Source organism: Apium graveolens, chromosome 10 (assembly GCF_009905375.1).
Source record: "Apium graveolens cultivar Ventura chromosome 10, ASM990537v1, whole genome shotgun sequence".
NCBI classification, from domain to species: Eukaryota; Viridiplantae; Streptophyta; class Magnoliopsida; order Apiales; family Apiaceae; genus Apium; species Apium graveolens.
This window is the reverse complement of record NC_133656.1, coordinates 53505001-53525197: the sequence shown is the minus strand read 5'-3', so window position 1 is coordinate 53525197 and position 20197 is coordinate 53505001. Positions and strand designations below refer to the sequence as shown.

General features: G+C 36.5%; 1 protein-coding gene across 1 annotated transcript; it reads left to right on the top strand.

Moving 5' to 3' along the window:
- Positions 1 to 17149: 17149 nt before the first annotated feature.
- Positions 17150 to 18718, top strand: LOC141690588 (uncharacterized). The gene has a single exon (XM_074495374.1). The coding sequence runs from the start codon at positions 17150 to 17152 to the stop codon at positions 18716 to 18718; it is 1569 nt and encodes a 522-aa protein (XP_074351475.1).
- Positions 18719 to 20197: the final 1479 nt, after the last annotated feature.

Here is a 20197-nt window from a genome sequence, read left to right as displayed (position 1 = left end):
TTATCTCGCTCGACTTTTGTTTCCTCAGTCTAAATGTTTCTTCCTACTCCCCCTACTTGGAGTCATCTTTTAATTTAAAATCTTCATTTTCCACTTTATTATTTTCCGGGTTCTTTATATCTTAATTGCGACCTCCCTGATTATCGCGTTCAGGGTTTGCTCTAAATCTTATCCCTCAAACTAGCTTTCATCTAAGATTTCATCTTTAAGCTCTTAAACATTTGGAACCCAATTTCTATAGGAATGCCTCATTATTCCTTTATCATCTTTCTCGGTATTAATCTCATATCTATTTGTTGGCTCTCTGCCTTCATTCATCACTTTTACTGGCACAATATTTTCTTTTCCAATAATTCGGGCTGTATTGCAATCTCAAACAGCTTTTCGGTACCGGCTCCGGTTACCTTCACTTCTATTTCCATTTCCTCAAAATCTCTTATAAACTCCCCAAAAGACATTATCATCTTGAGTCTCTCCTTTTTACTAAGGGCATCAGCCACCACATTGGCTTTCCCCCGAATGATAAAGAATCTCATAATCGTAATCCTTGATTAGCTCTAACCGCCTCCTCTGGCGTATGTTGAGCTCTTTCTACGCAAAAATGTACTAGAGCTCCTATGGTTTGTGTAAATCTTGCACTTCTCTCCATACAAGTAGTGCCTCCAATCTTTAGGGAAAAACTATTGCCACGAGCCCAAGCTCATGGGTGGGGATATCGAATTTTATACTTCCTTAATTGTCTTGACGCAGACGCGATTATCTTGTTGTGCTATATAAGAAGCACCCTAATTCCTTATGCGAAGCGTCACTTACAAATCACAAAATCTCATTTTTCATCCGGCAACGCCAACATATGGGCCGCCACCAACCTTTGCTTCAGTTGTTAAAATCTTTTCTCGTATTTCTCTGTCCATTCGAACTTCTCAGTCTTACGAGTAAGCCGCGTTAAAGGGGCTACTATCTTTACAACTTGAACGAACCTCCGGTAGTGACCGGCCAATCCTACCTCTGGTAGTTTCCCTAACCATGGTCATCAATTCCTCAGTGGTCCTTTATTCATTCTTATCAGGATCCTCCATGGGATCCTCCTCAATAACTATCCCTTCTAGGACAACATCATCAACCGCTACATCCTCACTATCAACATCATCCGGTCCTGCATTAGGACACTCTATCGGATCCGCAATCCGATCTCCAATTAGTAATAAAACATCATCGCGCTGTTGCTCCTCAACCTCAGGGTCCGGAGTCCCGCTACCATATACGATAACGAACTACGCTTCTATCGCTACATTTATAAGGGTTCCCATAAGGGTTTTAACTGTCAGTACTACGTTAGGTAGTCCGACTATGAACTTGGCAAGAGTTCTTATTATCTTAGTTAACTTATTATCTTAACGTCCCATCATCTCTGAGGTTTATAACGCTTGGCTCTGATACCATTTCTGTAACACCCCCAGATCCGGGGTCGGGGATCCGGGTCGTCACGGTCTTTCTTTCCACAATATCACTTCACTTAATTAATAAATAACCTTATGCTGTGACCCCACACTAACACACACCACAACCCGTTATAGTCTCAGAGATGAAATTTAAATAAGTACAAGTCTTTGAATCCACAATTTAAAAGTTATTACAACCCAAAATGATTACTTGATAAATTTACAGTTAATTGCCATTATCTGCCACAAGTTATAATTATACATAATTGATTCTCAAAAATAGAATGCCTGATCTACCAATAGATCTACCTCTGCAGCTATAGCAGCCACAACATCATCGGGAAGACGCGGGATGCTTCCCACGCGCTTGCGCTGGGTCTGCTGGAGTCTGGCCATCTTTCCTAACTGTTGTTGTGTGATGAAAGAAGAAAGCAAGGGTGAGCAGCAAGCCCACCAAAATAATATGTATAATGATTTACAATATATGAGCCTACTCATAATACTCATGAAAGTCTTGGTCAAAAGAAATAAACCAAGTTTGATATCTTAATGCGATGAAGTCGCAAAATATTCAGTATATATACATATATACTTTTCAAAATATTGGAAGTCCTCTTCCATGCATAATATACACAAAGTCCCAGTGTATAACTGTATAAAAATATCGTTGCAAGGTGATCTCATATATCTAACCTTGTCTCAACGTTTTTCTGAAAATCTTTGTCATTCATAAGACAATTATTAATTAGATATAAGTTTAAAAGATGAAGTTACAAGATACCCCAATATACTTATATCTTTCCCAAATACTACTTGAACTACCACCGTTCAAGTTATAAATTAGCTTCAAAAGTTCATCACATAGATGAGACTATAAGACAAGATTTGAATAGATTAAATCTTTAAAATATTATCAAAATAAAATGAAGTTACGAGATACTTCATTTGATGTAAACATCATTTTGAAAACTTGACCCTGCCAACACTCAACAATCGCCCAACCGTAGCCTTTCCATCGAAGTGCTCTGGGTAGTGTTGCAGAAATTATCCAATTGGATGATGAACTCATTACGGGAGTTTGCCGCGCCAGGAAGACCACTTACGATGATCAGTCGTAGTAGTACAACCCCACCATTTTCTACATGTAGAGGAGAACCTGTCGGATTTACTTGTCAACCGAACACTGAACTCCTAAGGAAAGGACCGCCTTAGCGGAACTTCCAGGCCATTTGGGCCAATATAATAAGGCTGGGCCGGCGCTACTCGGCCACTTATGCCACTCCTAGTTCAGATGAAATCCATGACTCTGAAACGTAAAGCTCGTTTCCCCCTTTCCCCAAGTAGAAACTTGTTGATACGGCTCCACCAAGAAGTCGTACCTAGTTGGAAAGGAAAACTCACCGATATTTCCCAGGCGATGCCTGTTAATGGATTAACTTGTTCCAAGAATTTTACTTCCCGAATATTGGGTAAGTAATCAAAAACTCTTTTACCAAGACAGCAACCTTGTTGCGAATATAAAACACACCACCGAGCCGGATCCCCCAGGTTTTGAGCGAGTATTTAAATCCCCTTTTTAAAAGGAAGATCTTAATTATAAAAATAGTTTTGGGATCCGCTCTAACTTTTGAAAATCATTTTAAAGACTCGAAAACACTTTAAAGAGTGTTTGGAGTAAAACTGATTTAATGAAGTAAATCAGTCCCCAGAATATTTAGAAAATGTCTGAATATTATTATTTAAATAATATTCCCATAAAAAAATAATCTTTATAAAATAATTGAAGTAGAAGTATTAAACTTATACTTGAAATGAATAGCAAATAATCAAAGATATACTTATACGAAAGTAATATCTTTATTTGAATAATCAAAAATAAGTTTGATTATCGACACCTTATTCTTTAATACAATAAAGAATATATCTCAGCAAATAATCGGAGTCATAGATCCTCAAATGAATATTCAAATAATATTCAATAAATAAAATAAGCTGAGTCATAATACCTCGAATGAATATTATAAATAATATTCATTAAATAAAATAAAGGAGTCATACATCCTCAAATGAATATTCAAATAATATTCAATAAATAATATAAAAGAGTCATAAGCCCTCGAATGAATATTCAAATAATATTCAATAAATAAAATAAAGTTTAGAGTTATCGAATAAACCTTATTCGATTAATAGTTTGGAAAACTATAACCATATATATATATATAAATATATATATATATATATATATTTTTATCCATATCCATATATACAAGATTACTCGGGATCCTCGACTCCCGGTTTTAGAAAATATTTTCACCTTTGAGTCCCTATACTAAGGGTATATGCAAGATACAACTATCCTCTAGCATAGGTATTATCAAATAAACCAACAGATATATATCTCAAGAATATAAAACAGGCATGCATATATACCATATCACATGCTACAATATATCGCAACATTTGCTAAATAACAATCATGCAATATCACAAGATAATGCATAAACATACATTACATCACAACAACAGTATAACGGGTAGAAAACTTGCCTGAGCGACTGGGGTTACGAATGGCTCGGGACGAGTCTGGTAACCTATAAACAACAAGTAAGTTGGAATTAAACCAAAATCACTTGTAAATCTATACTTTAACTAACTTAGACTCTAACGCTTGATTTGCGCTCACTGATTTGCTTAAGTCACTCGGGTACCCTCGGCTCCACCATTTTTAATAATTTAACCTTTACGAGTTTTAAAGCGATTCCTTCGCGAGTGACTTACCAACTGCCTAAAACACTTACCATAAATGTTTCATGCATTAATTAACCCTTTTTGGTCTTTAACCTACATTTCAAAGTAAGGCGAGGGAAAAAGTTTCGTTCGTGAAACGCCGTTACTTGAAACGGTCGTTTCTCCTAAACCGTAAATCGGAATCGAACGAACTACATATCAAAACGAAGCTCGTAACATGAACTATCTAAACATGACAATGGTCAAAACCTAGCAGTGAGTTCAAGGGTTCTGATGTTAAGAACAAAAAAAAACAGTCTACGGTAAATCGGACATTACGACGGCTATGTTTACGCGATTTCCCAAATTTAAACCACTCGATACCAACCACAAATCAACCCCAAATCAATCATACAACCAATATCCAACCTTATCACATCATAACAACCCCAACAAATCCATATTAACCATTTATACTTATTCCTCACATGAATTAAAAGCTTTACTTAGGTTCTTTAACTAATTACCAAGATTTACAACTCCAACAATACAACAAAACCAACTAATCTCTACAAACTCAACCAAACTTCAACCAATCAAGCATCATGCCTCACATATGCTATATCAAACACATTCAATCCTAATTACTCAAAACTAAAGCTAGGGTTTGTAGTTTATACCTTCCTTGGAGAGTGGAGAATCAAGAGGATGGCTTGGAATCACCTTTAAAGCCCTTAACCAAGCTTAATCTAAACAAAACTTCAAGAACACAATTTTTAGTTCTTGAAAACACTATTCACCATCTTCTTTGATGATTTATAGAAAAAGATTGGCTTGGAATTAGAAGCTTAAACTTATAGGAAGTATGTAACTATCCATGGGGAAGCTTAGATAATTACCTTGCTAAATAATAAGTGGAGGAGCTTGAACTTCCATTTTTTAAGAGGAGAACCCGAGAGCTTCATGAAGAAGAAGAAGAATTTTGTGTTTTGCCTTGTCTTGATCTTTTGGTTGGTTGATTTGGTTTTGTTTTTTTTTGATTTAGTAAAGTACCTTCTTGCCCTTGGATTTGTGTGGTTACAAAGCCACCACACCTCCTCCTTCCCATGTCATGCTTATCTCATCCACATGATGTCATCCTTCCTTCCTTGTCTTCTTTCTATTGGTTGGATGACATCATTCCCATTAATCCCTTTGATTAACTTCCTAATCGTTTGCCTAATGACCGCTGATCTGTTATACGGTTCGCTTAACTTTCGTTCTTGTTTATCGTTTGAAGGATCATACCCGGGATCTTATTACTTAGGTTCCCTTAACCTTTCTCAATATATTATATTCCTTCTATGATCCTCTTTTATAATCCTTTAATTTAAATCCTTTTTATCCTGTTACCTTATACTCAATTCTCTCCGTATATTGTGGATTTCCGGGAAAAACCAAAGTGTTCGGAATTGGATTCTGACGATCTTTACATACACTTATATACTTCATAGAGTACTAATAATATCCCATAAGATCAATAACAGAACCCCTACATAGCGTGGCATGAAAAGTTTTCTCGTTCAGCAAAAACACTATTCATAAGGGTTTCAAAAATTTCTCAAAAATTGGGGTTATTACAGTTCTTTTCGAGGAAGGGCATCTATTGCTGCGAGGCCTTTCTTCCTTATAAGGAGTATATTGGTTCATCCATTAGTCCTCATCTCATGCTAATTATTCTTTTGTGTTTCCACAATCAACTTCTTTAGATCCTCGTCACTTAATTGGATGCCGATACTTTTCTTCAAACGAGATACTCTCCTTTGGTTTTTAATCTCCAAGTCTTCATGAAGAATATCGCTATGAGTGCATCCTGAGCGATGTGCATGGGGGATTATCCTCCGTTCTTGATTTAGATCCAGACGGAGCCGTTGTTAATCATCTGGGATTTCCACAATCGGAACGTCATCGGTGTATTGCAAGAAACGGAGTGTTACCCTCTGAAAACGTCTGTTATGGAATATGCGACCTTTCTTGTTTTGCTCTTCATAATTCTCCTTGGAATTTTCTGGAGTAGAGGCTCTCTTGGAGCGATGCTTATGAGAATAGCGTTCATCCTTCTTCTTCTCCCTTTTTTCAATAGAGCCTAATTTTTCTCTAAACCGATTTAGCATATCGCCCATCCGATAGCATTGTTCTATTATGTCGGTGTTGCTGATAAGTACTTGTGGCATTCCGCTAACTAGTGGAGTTCCACGCACATCGTAGCATCCATCCTTATGTTACTTGAAGCATTCATCCTCATGTTGATCTTGACCATACAATCTTCATGTTGCTTGAAGTGTCCATCCTCATGTTGATCCAGATCATAGCATCCATCTCCATGCTGCTTGAAGCGTCCATCCTCATGTTGATCTTGATCATAGCGTCCATCTCCATGCTTCTTGAAGTGTCCATCCTAATGTTGATCTTGATCATAGCGTCCATCTCCATGCTGCACTTGTGTGTAGCGTTCATCATCAGAGTTGTAGCCGTTGTTGTGAGAGTTTCAACCATTATGAGACATCTTTTCCTCCTAAGATTTGATTTAATTCAAGCCCCTCCTTCTAGCGCCAATTTGTTAAAGGAGGAATTTGGTTAACAAAGATATGAGGTTCGCAGCCGGAATCAAGATCTGTTGCGATAATCGATGATCGGAGAAATCACCGTAGTGCATTGGTTTGTGCTTAAGAAATGGCTGAGACTGCTAGGGTTTATATTTTCTTTCTTGGAGCTCTCAAACACGTACCCTCATAATGTTCCTAAGTACCTCCTTTTATAGAGGATCAAACCAGACGTAGTTCTTGGGGAACATGAAACATAAATGGGCTTGGCTTCTCATTCTTCGTCCCAATAAGAGTTATCGAACCAACTTCCTATTATAACTCGAACATTAATTTACTTTAGGAGTGCCCGATGATGTGAATTAGTCATAAAGGCCCAAGTCTCGAGTACGACTTCAGGACTTCACAGACAAGGAAACTCACCGGCCGAAGAATATCCCGATCTGCTACCGCTATTTCCGTCGATCGTAATCGCAGGTATAGCCATGACTTATCGCAAATGCCAAAATGCATACTTGCCCCCCGATGAGGATAACCCACCAGACTACATGACAAGTGATCCAAGGCGTAGAAGTGCAAAGTGCGAGATAACCCCAAAGTCTCTCGTTGACGACAACCCGCCAAATACGAACACAGGGCTCCCAAAGCACATACTAGTTGTTACGACCGTTCCCCTATGAGGATAACCCGCAAGACTACATAATGACGTCTTCAACATATTTTTCGGGACGTTGGGCTCCCGGAGGGTCCTTTTCCGTCACGGGGCGCGCCCTGTGAAGAGTTGGAGCCTTCTATAGTGCTCCCACAAGCCTAGGGCTCGCCTTAAGCATGAAGGGGTCTTTCGGGGGCTCCTCTTCCTTCCTTGTACGATCTTTAATGCTTTGTTCACTTCCCAGTTTAGTTGTGGGAGAAACCTCCTCGCTGTTTCGTCATTGTCACCTTAATTGTATTACGGAGCGGTCACCCCGTGCGGTCATATAGCACGGGGCACGTCCTATAAGGGTTCGGGGACACTTGTCCGGAGTCCGGGTCATTCTTCACTTTTTGATCATTCCACACCCTCTTCCTTGACTTGATATCATCTTTTATAAGATCCTTATCAATACTTGTTCATCGTCGTGTTCTCCTATAGCGGTCATCGTGGTACCGTCGTCATAGCGGTCGTCGCACACTTCCTCCATCATAGCCGTCGTAATCCTCCATCATAATAATCATCGTAGACCTTCATATATAACTTCATCATCGTCGTCGTAAGTTCTCATCTTCAATAATCGTTGTAAGCGACTCCCATATAGGGAGCGCCCTGTAGGGTGCACCCTAGGCTCAGGAGACGTGTTCTCTGGAGCTCGTCCGTCTCCTTCCGCGGCGGAGATCCGATTCATTTTCTTGAAGATCCGATAAAATACCCATGACGTTTTTGTGGTATATTATTTTGCACCTTCTTTTATGACATAAAGATACTAATTCTACAGTCTTATTTTTGTACATATCCCTGTGGAAATTTGTGAGTATTAGGATCTCTTGATCAAATAAATTATGAAGCCATTATAAATAGTAATGGCTATTATGAGGCCAAGCCACATTACAAATGCTAGGTGAGTCATCATGTATGTTTTGTGAAACTCAGTTAACTATTACAAATGTGAGGTGAATCATTTTGTGTGTCATGTGAAACCCAGTTAACAGAAGTATGAATTTATAATTGATAGCTATCTATTTAATCAAATGCTACCATGAACGATCATAGTACATAATGTTATTACTACTCTTACATGTTCTTATCTATAAGTTATAATAACAATTTTTAATCAATGTCAAGCTTTTACCATTCTTGCAGGAATATATCTTCTATTCAATTCTTGCTGGCGCAATGGAAGCATACGGAAAATCTATTATATCCCATTTGCAATTTGAGTTAAATTTATCTAATCAAAGTTATCAAACAAATAACTTGGGAGTTTTTATGTGTGCTTTTTTTCTCCTGATTTGCTTCATACTTCTATATTTCCTTTTAATTAAATAAAAACGATTGCAAGACAAGCCACCACCCGAGCTTTCATAGATGGTAACGTGACATTAGTTATGGTTTCCCCATATATGAAATCCTATATTATCCGTGAATAATTTTTGAATTAGATTTTATTATACTTTTGATAAAAATAAACTATTACAATTTCCAATACTACACAATTTTTACTTAATTAAATTTTATCTACACAAATTTTCAAATACTAAAAATTATTAAACACTAACGTTTAACAACCCAAAAATTTTAAATACTAAATTATTTTAATATAACAATAATTATTAATATTAAAATATTAGGTACACAATTTTTGTACTTAATTAAAGAATAAAATGACAATGACAGGCCTTTGAGAAGACCTTTTTATTGATTTTTGCTAAATAGGGTGGGTGTACCAACTAAGTCCGTTCCTGACAATTTCTAAAGGCTCAAATTAATACTTTAACTAATATAACTTCTTAAGATGGATTTTCAATTAAAGTCTTTGAAGAAGCCATGAACTAGCACTACAAGAAAACTGGACAAAACCGACCGTCAAAAACGGTCGGTTAAGAGGCAACACGGTCGGTTAAAATAGTCATAACCGACCACAGGGCATGGTCGGTTTTAGCCTGGTCGGTTATGACTTTTGATCGGGTTTAACCCTCATAACCGACCAACATAGTGGTCGGTTAAGTGCCTGGGATTTTATTCAAATATGGGGTCACTGTGTACACGTGGCAACACGGCTGAGTCATAACCGACCGTAGGTGGTCGGTTATGTTTATTTTTAAAAAGTTGACTAGAACTCATAACCGACCGTGGTCAAAGTGTGCACATCGGTGGGTTTTATTTCAGAGGCTAACTTAAATGTCATTACCGACCGTCCTAAAACCGACCACCCTCTAAGGAGATGGTCCGTTTTATGAAGAAGGTGGTCGGTTATGTCCATTGACGGTCGGTTTTCTGGGTTTTGTAATGGTCAAAAGTGGTTGGTTATGCCTATTGTCGGTCGGTTTTAAGGTCTGATTTTAAAAAAAATCGCAGGTTTTTCTGCAGCCCCTGTATACCAAACCAAATCAATACACTAATCCAATCCAATCACAACCAAACAACCAAACAACCAAAACAAACACCAATGATAATCAATAAACTATACTACTCAAAATCATTCGAAAAAACTAGTAAATTTCATAATTAAACCATAGTAATTAAATCCAACGCAAACATTCACAAACTCCGATAACCGGAGGACTAAACCGTATCATTACTTCATTATAAGCAATCCTAAATAACCGACAAAGTATCAAACCATCACAACGTATTATATTACATCCCATACCCATCAAATTACAATAGTCTTAAAAATGATCAATTTAAACTAATCCGACAAATCAATATCGGACGATCCACCGCCATCACCGCCGCCATCACCGCCGCAATCACCGCCGCCATCATCAAAGTCCTCATCATCGGAGGTCTCATCCTCGGACGTGTAATCCTTATCGACTTCCATAGCACGCCGATTGTTTTCCTAGATACACAAGTTTAATTAAACTAGTTAAAAAGAAGAAACAAAATTTACATGTGAATGAAAACAAATGAATAAACAAGAAGGTCAAAAATTATACCTCCGCAACACGAGCTTCCGTCTTTTGGACGATATCTTTAATCAAGGAGCCCACGATATGCATGATCTCGCCACCGATAAGGTTATTCCATTGCAACCTTTGGCTAGGATCGGAGGATGGATCTGAGGCCTCGAGATTGGTACGTGCGAATGTAGCTATTTCCGCATCGGAAAGTTGGAGAGCAAACCGATTTGGATTAGCACGGATCTTCGTAAGCACATTCCTCACGATGGCAAGATATACATTGTCGGGGATGGCTTCACGTTGTCTCGGAGCGGATGAGGATGAGTGTGGCGCCCTCCAAACCCGGGTCAGAAGTTTGGGGTCCACACACACACCTTAATTATAACCTGCTTATAACAATAGTAAAGATAATAATAATATATGCAGTGACCCTACTTACCAACCACCACGGACCGCAACAGGTTAAAGTATGCACACAAGCCAAACACACTAATATATTACAAACCGTTCAAATCCCAACTATTTCAAACTCAAACTGAGTATTAAACATTATTACAAACTTTTACAAACTTAAATTATTCCAAAAGAAGTCTACTAGCTCCACTTTCTCAACCTGAACCCCTAGCTCTCGCGCTGGTCTGGGGATCCTCTTTACCAATTGGTTCCTTTTTAACTGGAAAGAATATAAACAACATCGCACAAATGAGCTAACTAGCTCAGCAAGTCACAATGACAAAACTGAGAATAATGATCATCAGGTGAATATGATTATGATATCAAGTGAATAATGGATTACGATTTATAATTGGATATTATACTTTTAATTTAAAAATCAAGGTTAGGTTGCTGATCAGTCACGCACTAACCCCGAGCAAGGCACACAGCATTGCTCTAACTACTGGATCCAAGGCACACTTTGGCCTAACTTGACCATTATATGGTCTGACCATGAATCTGGTCCACAATTTTATAAAAACAATCCAATTCTAACATAATAACAGAATATGCAATAATAAACAATAACCGAAATCATTAACAATAATAAATGTTTAACAATAGAAGGGTTTCAATCCTTGTAAGGATCAATAAGGCAATTTAAAAGCTTGGATGCTGGGTAATGAAAGAATTGGATAACGAAGGATTCAACATTTCAAGGTTTCAAAGATTTGGGCTTTCAAAGCATAGGATACAATGATTGAATGTAGAAGTAATTCAGTTCAGTGTTTGGGATTTTGTTTACATGTATTTGTGGAGTAATATCGTATATTTGAGATTTGTGTTTAGGTATACAACAATCAATGGTCTAGAAAGAATAAGGTTTACGGCTCAAGAACAATAACTGGAATCAAAGTTTAGGTTTCAGTGCTTCAAAGTACTTGCAATATCAATCTGACTATCAAATACTACAATATCTCGAGAAAGTTCAGAACACTTGCCTGATATTAGCTTACTACACTGCACTCATTTCCAATCACAAGCGTCTTACTCTTCAACTATCTGTTTCCCTTTCCTACGTCTTGCCTCTTCTGCTCACATATCATAAGCATCTATCAATAGTTTACTCATGGAATTCTATTCAACACATACTTCTATCTACCCTTCGTTTTACCCAAATCCGATTAACGGATTGAAAGTTATGCAATAATCAAGTAAACACCGAATATATAGACCGATAGTCAATTAACAAGTCACATATAGCACATAATACATCACGTAATCAATGATATATTATTTATAAAGAAGTCTCGGGTCATAAATAGGCTTTCTGGTATTTAAAATGATTTTTAAAACATTTTTCGGAATTAAAACAGGTCGTTGGATCAATTTCGGGTTAATAAACAGGGTTCGGTTTGCCAATTCTGGCTCCGAAATAATTTTAGAATAATTATCGAGCCTTGGAAGTAATTTAGAATAATATTTTAAAGCTCGAAACTATTTTTCAGAATTTTTAAATCATTTTTAAATAATTAAATCTAATTAAATAATTAATTAAAATCAATTAATAATTAATTAAATCAATTAATCAATTAATTTTCGAATTAATTGACCAATTAATCAATTATAAATTAACTGAAATTAATTAACTAATTAATTTAGATTTATTTATGAATTAAAAATAATTTTCAGAATTAAAATAATAATTTTTAGAATTTTCAGAAATTAAAAACGAATTTTTATAATAAAAATAAATAGGAAATATGATTTTTAAACATTTTATAAACAGGAATCCTAAATTTGCAAAGTCTGGAAACTTCAGGGACCTAACTGTATCGTCCCCAAAAGTCCAGGGACCAAACTGCAATTTTTACATCCCGTCTGCGGAAAATACAGAGGTGGCCGGAGAACACGTTCTCGGCGTCCTCACCCCACCAACACCTCCAGATCACATCTACACAACACCAGGAATACAACCATGCAATCAATTCATCCTAACAATCCCTGAGTTGGCCGGAATTTGGCCGTGAAGTTTTCCAGTTTCCGGCGAACATCGGAAAACTTCAAAACACAACTCCCTTCTCTACAGACCTCGTTGGTTCATGAAACTTATACGACTAGATTGCAAATTTCACAGAGAACACAACCCACTATAACACAACATCAATCTATCACAGAATCAGAAACCCCCAAATTTCAATTAAGAACATTCATACGGGTTATAAACCCTAATTTTGAAATTCGAAAATTAAACCCACTTTTGAGCATGTTATTGAACTCCAAATCAGACGTATGACATATGAAAATCATCAGGAAAACAAGCTCTACAACATGCAATCATCAAATCATACAAACAATCATCCGAACAAAAATTCATATTTTTAATAAAATAAATTCGAAAATAAATAAATTTTTAGAAAAATAACCTTGATTTCTGCAGTGAAACAAAGCTCAGAATCTGATAGAACACTTCAAATCCTTCGTTTTGGTTACTCAAGCTTTGAAAATAGAGATCGGTAATGCCTTCGTTTTGCTGTTTGATTCTTAGAACAGTTTTAGGAAATTAGGGTTTTTCTCTGAAAATTATATAATTATCTGTCTGCAAATGATTTTGATATGAAATAAAATACGGTAAAAGGCTATTTATAATTACGGAAAATTAGTATCCTGTTGGATCATTCCGGATATAAAACGGTAAGTTTATTTGTAAAAACTGATCCAAACGGTATCGGTTTTCGGAATAATTATCCAAATCAGTACAATTTGTACTGCAGTCTTGGTCTCAGCGCCTGGTTACACGTATTACGAAGTGATAATTGGGATAGTTTAATAAAAAGCTCCCGTTTATCGAAAATACGGGTTTTATTGATTTACCGAAACGAATATTGTATCGAAAATATTGGGCCGGGACCCGCGCAGGACAAACCGTACGCCGGATCGAAAAAGTAGAAACATGGAAAATGCTCGGAATATTACAATTTGGTTAGGAAGGAGTTCTCGAAAGAGTTTTGGGTTCCAAAAACGTAACAACGGTTGACGTCGGTTGGTTCCAGTTTTTATAAAATAGATTTTAATTACCCGGAAAAAGATTTTAGAAATTTCATATGATTCTTATAAATCCATAAACCAACATAAAAATAATTAGGAAGATATGACAATTATCTATATTTTATTTTGGACATATAAAAATTAAAATACTCAATTAATATTATTTTTGAATATTCAAGTACAGATACACTTAACAATTAGCTCACTGAATAGACACTGAACACACATAACAATTATATAATAGCAAAAATAATTACACGATATATCCCGGATATTACAATGAGCCGACTTCATTCTGTGTGGAATCTCGGTACCGAGTAGCATGTGTAGGCAAGAGATCGGTGGCCCGAGCATTGGGGAACCCCACCACATAATTCTTTTTTGGCTTTGTACCTTGGGGGACCTCCAAGGCTTCCATCCACCAATCCCACGGCTCATCCCGATCACCCGTTTGTGTAACCTCCACGGGCATGCGCTCGAGAATGGCGGCATATCGTTCCTACAAATTCATTTAAAATAATTAACGATGCATTTAAAATCAAATAAAAATACATATAAAATCACATATAAAAAGGCATTTAAAATCACATAAATACATATAAAATCACATATTAACGATGCATTTAAAATCACATAAAAATGCATATAAAATCACATATAAAAATGCATTTAAAATCACATAAATATATATAAGATAACATATTAACCCTCATTTAAAATCACATAAAAATGCATATAAAATCACATAAAAATGCATATAAAATCACATAAAAATGCATATAAAATCACATATTAAAGATGCATATAAAATCACATAAAAATGCATTTAAAATCATATTAAAATACATATAAAATCACATATTAAAGGTGCATTTAAAATCACATAAAAATGCATATAAAATCACATAAAAATGCATTTAAAATCACATTAAATACATATAAAATCACATATTAAAGATGCATTTAAAATCACATAAAAATGCATATAAAATCACATAAAAATACATAAAAATTCACTTATTAAATATGCATTTAAAATCACATAAAAATGCATATAAAAACACGTAAAAATGCATTGAAAATCACATGAAAATACATATAAATTCACTTATTAAAGATGCATTTAAAATTACATAAAATGGTCATAAAATTACATAAAAATTACCGCAATACGCATGGCGGCCAGTGTAGTGTAGACGGGATTTTCCGGATCGGATCCAACTTTCCTATGACATTTATCCCACACCTCGAGTCTACACTAGACGGGATTTTCCGGATCGGATCCAACTTTCCGGATCGTCGACTTTTTCTTGTTTTTGTCCGTCATTACCTTTCAAAATATTAAACAACTTATATTAGCACGTCCTAATAATTAGTTGATTATATTAAATATGGTGAACGTGTATGTATGTGTGTGTGATGGAATATAATAATATTACCTCCCGAACTTTATTGAATGACCTTGCACCGACACTATACAATCTTTCAACTTGTTTTCGGTTGGTGGATCCAACCGATGACCGGTGCAAGTGTCCTTCATTCTTCTCCCAATACTCCAAAAGGTCCTTCCAAAAAGGAACGGACCAATAAGGCGGCTTCAAAGACAACTTGCTCACGCCCTCCTCCCTTGCTTTTCGCTCCACCCTCTTCTTAAGCTCGTTCAAAGTCCTTTTTATCGTCACTTTAATGTGATCTTCCATAATTTTTCGGGCCTTTGAACGGCTTTGCCCCTTAAGATGCCTATAATATTTCTAAAATTGCAAAAAAAACAAAACGAGGATAAATGCTTCATAAAATCAAGAAATAAATGATAATTACAAAAAAAATTAACTTACTTGAAACTCCTCGACTCTTGCATTCAAACAACCCGGGTGACGTTCTTCGATATCGGTATAAGTGTAACGCCCAAGAGGCCACTTCTCCCGAATCATAGCAAAAAGCATTTTCTTAGCCGTATCATCTTCAATACTATATTTAAATAAAAGAAAACAATAAACATTAAAAATTCACATAACAATATTGAACAATGAACCAAAAATATAAACATATAGGAATAATGCAATTTAAAAACTTTTTAGCTTACTATCCATCGGAGATATTAATGCGATATGGCTTCAATGGCGATTTCTCTCCATATATGCCACTCGAATATGATCGAGGTCGCCTTCCTCGCCATTCTCGCTCCTCCGCATTTGTCATGTGCCGAGTTGGATCATTCGGGTCCGAATCCGAATCCGTCGTCTCATCCCGCATACGCAAATTCCCTCATTTTCCCTTTGCACCCTTGCCCTTGGCCTTCTTACTCACGACTTTGGCCTTTCCCTTGGCCTTTGCCTTCCCCTTATCTTTTTCCGGCTTCTTGTCTTTTCCCTTCCCTTTTCTCTCCATCGCCAACACCACAAGACTTATCATAACCAATGTCAACATCCAAGCAAAAAAATCCTAAAATAAACAATAAAAATATATTAGCCAATATGAAAATAAACAAATCGATGAAACGACTTGCATTAGTAAATCACATTACATAAAAATGCATTTAAAATCACTTAGAAATACATATAAATTCACATATTAACAATACATTTAAAATCACATAAAAAATGCATATAAAATCACATAAAATGCATATTAAATCACATTACATATAAAACATATGCTAGTAAATCACATTACATGAAAATGATTTTAAAATCACGTAAAAAAGCATTTAAAATCACATAAAATGCATATAAAATGCATATAAACGTATCTATTTCACAAATTAACGATAAAAATAAATACAACTAATTAGAGCATTGTTTAATTACGCAAATTTAACCATTAAATCAACTTAATCTCTATATACAACAAATTAAAGTTCCAAACTCACATATAAAGTGCAATATTTATCCATTTTCGAGTACGGATCATGTTTACAAGAGCAAACCCCTACAAATTAACCCTAAAAATACATTTATACTTCTACTTAAACATAAACAAACCGACAAAAAACCTAAAATTTATACTTATACATATATTCAACAAATTGACAAAACCGACGAATCTTTTACATGCAAAATTTTACATGAAAACTGAAAAATCATATGAACTTCAATTGGAAGTGAAAAAATTCAATTTAAGTGAGAATTATCCATTCCGAGTACTTTTATATGTTAGCGAGAGCAAACCCCTACTTTTATCCATTTCCTTAAAAGCTTCTAAGGCAGATTTAGTTGATGAAGATGGATTCACCTTGGTGGTCAACAGGAAAAGTCCTGCAAATAAACGGAGTCCCAAACTGGCAGTGCAGCCAGTTAGTCTCAGAAGGTTGCAATGAATTTTGCAGCATGGAATGTTAGGGGCATCAACAAAGCCCCTCACCAAAAAGAGTTGCAATCTTTTATTTCTGTAAATAATGTGCACTTCATGGGAATTTTAGAAACCAAAGTTAAGAGTGATAAAGCTTCAATAATTTCGAAGAAAATTAAAAAAGAGTGGAAGTGGTTATTTAACTATACCCACCATTACAATGGTCGAGTTTGGGTTGGATGGAACCCTGATATTTGGGATATCTCATTGCATTCCATGACTAGCCAAGTTATTACCTGCAATGCAGTTTTTTTAGAGAAAAATCTGACTTTGTTAGTCTCCTTTGTTTATGCTCATAATGATGCTGTTGATAGAGCCCCTCTGTGGAATTACTGCTTTAATCTGAGCTCTACTTCCTCTCCTTGGTGCCTCCTTGGGGACTTTAATTGTGTAACTAATCTTAGTGAAATCTCAGGGGGTCGGGAATATTTCACTCCGGACATGCAAGTTTTTCAAGATTGTCTTGCTAATTGTGGTTTGGGCAGGGTCCGCACTGTGGGGGACATTTTTACATGGTCTAATAAACGTCTTCTTACTCATGTTTTTAAATGTTTGGATAGGATGGTAGCGAATGGAGCCTGGTTTAATCTTTTTACTGAAGGGAATGTTTTTATAAAGCCTCGCAGCATAATGGATCACAATGCTCTTCTTTTTATTGAACCTATGCAGCTTCACAGATTCGGGAAACCATTTCAATTTTTTAACTTCATGGTTGAAGTACCAGGTTTTTATGAAGTGGTTGCTAAAGCCTGGTCAAAGCCTTGTACAGGAAACTCTTATGCTAGATTTGCTTGTAAACTCAAGGAGTTGAAGGTCCTTCTGCGTCAATTTAACAAGGACCATGGTAATGTTTCTTCTAATGTCTCAAATGCTCGAGCAAACCTTGAAGAATTTCAGCTCAACATGAATAACACTACGGATGCTTCTCTTCTTTCTGTGGAAAACAAATTAATCAAAGATTTAAATCTAGCTTTGGCAGAGGAGGAATCTTTGTTTTTGCAAAAGTCGAGGGTCAAATGGATGGGACTCGGTGATGGTAATAACTCTTTCTTCCACCAACAATGTAAAGCTCATTGGAATAGAAATAAAATTTTGGTGCTTCAGGATGAGTTGGGAACTATGGTGCATGGTCAACAACATTGTGCTGATGTAGCTGTTCGATATTTTCAGCAGTTGCTTGGTCCCCAAATTACTCACTCAACTATTGATTTAGAAGCTGTAGATTGTACAGTCATTTCAGAAGCTCAGGCATCCATTCTTAGTGCATCTGTTAATGATGAATTAATCTACAACACTTTAAAGAAAATGAAGAAAAACAAATCTCCTGGCCCTGATGGCGTTAACGCAGAATTTTTTCTGGCAACTTGGGGCATTACTGGAAAGGATTTCTGTGATTCTATCAAGTCTTTTTTCGACACAGGATTTCTTCCTTCAGGAGTGAATTCTACCCTCATCTCTCTTATCCCTAAAGTGAGCTCCCCTTCTATTATGGCTGACTTTCGTCCCATATCTCTCTGCACAGTCATGTATTAGTGCATATCCAAGATTTTAGCATCTCGCCTCAAGCTGATTATGCCCACAGTTATAGATATTGCACAATCTGCCTTCATACCTGGAAGATCTATTTCAGATAATATCTTACTAGCTCAGGAATTATTCCGAGGCTATGAAAGGGAAACGAGGACTGCTAAATGTGCTTTGAAAATCGACCTTCACAAGGCTTTTGACTCACTTCATTGGGACTTCATTTTGGCTGTTTTAATCCGTTTCAGATTTCCGGACATTGTGATTAAATGGTTAAAAGCTTGCTTGTTTACAACCAAGTTTTCGGTTAAATTAAATGGCATTATTCATGGTTATTTCAAAGGGACTCAAGGCATTCGTCAAGGGGACCCCTTGTCGCCCTATATTTTTGCTCTTTGCATGCAAATTTTATCCAGTCTCCTGAACAAAGTTCCCCCAGAGTTTCACTATCACTGGCGATGTAAAGAAATGGGATTAACTCACCTGTTTTTTGCTGATGATTTACTCTTTTTTAGTCATGGCTCTCAGGAATCAGTTATGCATATCATGAATTCCATCAGGAAATTCTCAACATGGAGTGGCTTAACCCCAAGTATCAACAAGAGCAACAGCTACTTGTGTAACTGTGACAGCAACTTCACAACTTGGTTCGATACTCTGCTAATTCCTCGAGGCACGTTTCCAGTTCGATTCCTTGGAGTTCCTTTAATCACAACACAACTTTGTGTAAATGATTGTATGCCACTTATCAACAGAATAACGAGTAAATTGAACTCGTGGACTTCGTTGCTCTTATCTCTGGCTGGGAGAACCCTGCTTATTAAATCGATTATTCTGTCCCTTGAAGCATTCTGGTGTAATCACTTTCTTCTCCCAACCACTGTTCATGCTAATATTCAGTCCCTCCTTACATGGTTTTTATGGCGATGCAATATAAACCAAAAAGGTGGGGCTAAAATCTCCTGGCAAACGGTAAGCCTTCCCCGGGAGGAAGGAGGCCTTGGTCTGAAGAATATGTGCGAATGGAACAAATCTCAGATTATTAGCCATCTTCTGAAGGTAGTAACGAAGTCTAACACCTTATGGGCTTCTTGGGTTAACAAAACAGTGCTCAAAGGTAAGCATTTCTGGGTTACTAAAATTCCATCGGACTGCTCCTGGATTTGGAGAAAAGTGTTAAAGCTTCGTCCCTTAGCCATGAATTTTCTGTCTTATAGAATTGGAAATGGTGAGTCTATTTCGATATGGTTTGATCCTTGGTGGTATCACTCTTGTCTAGCTTCCTCGGTGTCTTCGCCTATCATTTCTCAGAGTGGCCTACATCATAGAGATACTCTAGATGTTCTTATACGAAACGGGACTTGGTCTCTTCCAACAGCAAATTCTCGAAGTCACCACCTTGATCCTCTACTATTGTCTTGGCTGGAAAATTTTGAGTACCCATTGTTGCATTCAGGTCCAGATTTACTTCTATGGAATGGTCTTGAT

Coding starts and splice junctions, on each gene's coding strand:
- LOC141690588 (XM_074495374.1), top strand. CDS start 17,150: ATGAATTTTGCAGCATGGAATGTTAGGGGCATCAACAAAGCCCCTCAC.